Source organism: Penaeus vannamei, unplaced genomic scaffold (genome assembly GCF_042767895.1).
Source record: "Penaeus vannamei isolate JL-2024 unplaced genomic scaffold, ASM4276789v1 unanchor5415, whole genome shotgun sequence".
In the NCBI taxonomy this organism is placed as follows: Eukaryota; Metazoa; Arthropoda; class Malacostraca; order Decapoda; family Penaeidae; genus Penaeus; species Penaeus vannamei.
Window position 1 is genome coordinate 22,501 of NW_027218393.1, and position 2,363 is coordinate 24,863.

General features: G+C 14.0%; 1 protein-coding gene across 1 annotated transcript in view; it reads left to right on the plus strand.

Moving 5' to 3' along the window:
• The window catches only part of LOC138861451 (uncharacterized), a 2,532-nt gene extending 1,741 nt beyond the window's left edge, over positions 1-791 (plus strand). The window contains exons 1-2 of the mRNA XM_070120554.1: positions 1-548; positions 727-791. The exon at positions 1-548 is cut by the window's left edge and continues 1,741 nt beyond it. Of these exons, the coding sequence (XP_069976655.1) occupies positions 1-515 (515 nt within the window). The 3' untranslated portion in view covers positions 516-548; positions 727-791. The remainder of the gene's footprint in view (positions 549-726) is intronic.
• The last annotated feature ends 1,572 nt before the right edge of the window (positions 792-2,363 follow it).

A 2,363-nucleotide genomic window follows, 5' to 3' on the forward strand; every position in this document is an offset into this window, starting at 1 on the left:
TTGTCTCCACGGTTAAAAGAGACCATAGATATGTTAAACTACCCTACATGGGTGATCTAAGCTTTGAAATCAGAAAACGGTTAAAAACGCTCTTGCAAATTAATTACCCCCAGATTAAATTTACCTTTGTCTTTAGTAACAACAACACAATAGCTAAGTTCTTAAAACATCCTTTAAATCACAGCTCTGACTTATGTTCTAATGTGGTATACTTATTTACCTGTCCTAGCTGTCAAGCTAGGTACGTGGGATCCACCTCACGATGGCTATGTCACCGCATCTCCGAACATAAAGGCAAGTCTTTCAGGACTGGCCTCCCGCTGAGCAAACCATCCTTCTCGGCAATAAGAGAGCATTCCCAGTTACACTCACACCCTTTTTCTACCACAGATTTTAGTATTTTGTCATCTCACTCCTCCCGCCTAGACCTCATCACCTCAGAATCCCTCCTGATACAAAAGATGCAACCAGAGCTAAACAACTTAACCACAGCGACCCCCTTGTTTACCCACTAGACTGCTCATCTCCATAAACACCTCCTTTTTTTGGTTAGTTTAACATTGATTTTACGTCTCTTAATATGTTTTATATATTTTTCTATTGTGTTCATATATTTTTTGTATATATTTTTCCGTTAATATTGTTTATTCTGTTACGTTTTTGTAAAACCAGAACGCCTTCATATTTTTACATAGTCTAATGACCCTTCTATCTGGTTAATTACAGCATTGATAATGAAGGCATGTAATCCTTCGAAACGTCTGCTAAATCAATAAAGATGAGATTCTTCACGGCCGTATTTATCTACCTCTTCATACTAACGATTCGCCGCCTTACTGGCAAACCCATTACGGAATATATATATATATATATATATATATATATATATATATATATATATATATATATATATATATATATATATATATATATATATATATATATATATATATATATATATATATATATATATATGTATATATATATTTATATATGTATATATATATATATATATATATATATATATATATATATATATATATATATATATATATATATATATATATATATATATATATATATATATATATATATATATATATATATATATATATATATATATATATATATATATATATATATATATATATATATATATATATATATATATATATATATATATATATATATATATATATATATATATATATATATATATATATATATATATATATATATATATATATATATATATATATATATATATATATATATATATATATATATATATATATATATATATATATATATATATATATATATATATATATATATATATATATATATATATATATATATATATATATATATATATATATATATATATATATATATATATATATATATATATATATATATATATATATATATATATATATATATATATATATATATATATATATATATATATATATATATATATATATATATATATATATATATATATATATATATATATATATATATATATATATATATATATATATATATATATATATATATATATATATATATATATATATATATATATATATATATATATATATATATATATATATATATATATATATATATATATATATATATATATATATATATATATATATATATATATATATATATATATATATATATATATATATATATATATATATATATATATATATATATATATATATATATATATATATATATATATATATATATATATATATATATATATATATATATATATATATATATATATATATATATATATATATATATATATATATATATATATATATATATATATATATATATATATATATATATATATATATATATATATATATATATATATATATATATATATATATATATATATATATATATATATATATATATATATATATATATATATATATATATATATATATATATATATATATATATATATATATATATATATATATATATATATATATATATATATATATATATGTATATGTATATATATATATATATATATATATATATATATATATATATATATATATATATATATATATATATATATATATATATATATATATATATATATATATATATATATATATATATATATATATATATATATATATATATATATATATATATATATATATATATATATATATATATATATATATATATATATATATATATATATATATATATATATATATATATATATATATATATATATATATATATATATATATATATATATATATATATATATATATATATATATATATATATATATATATATATAATATATA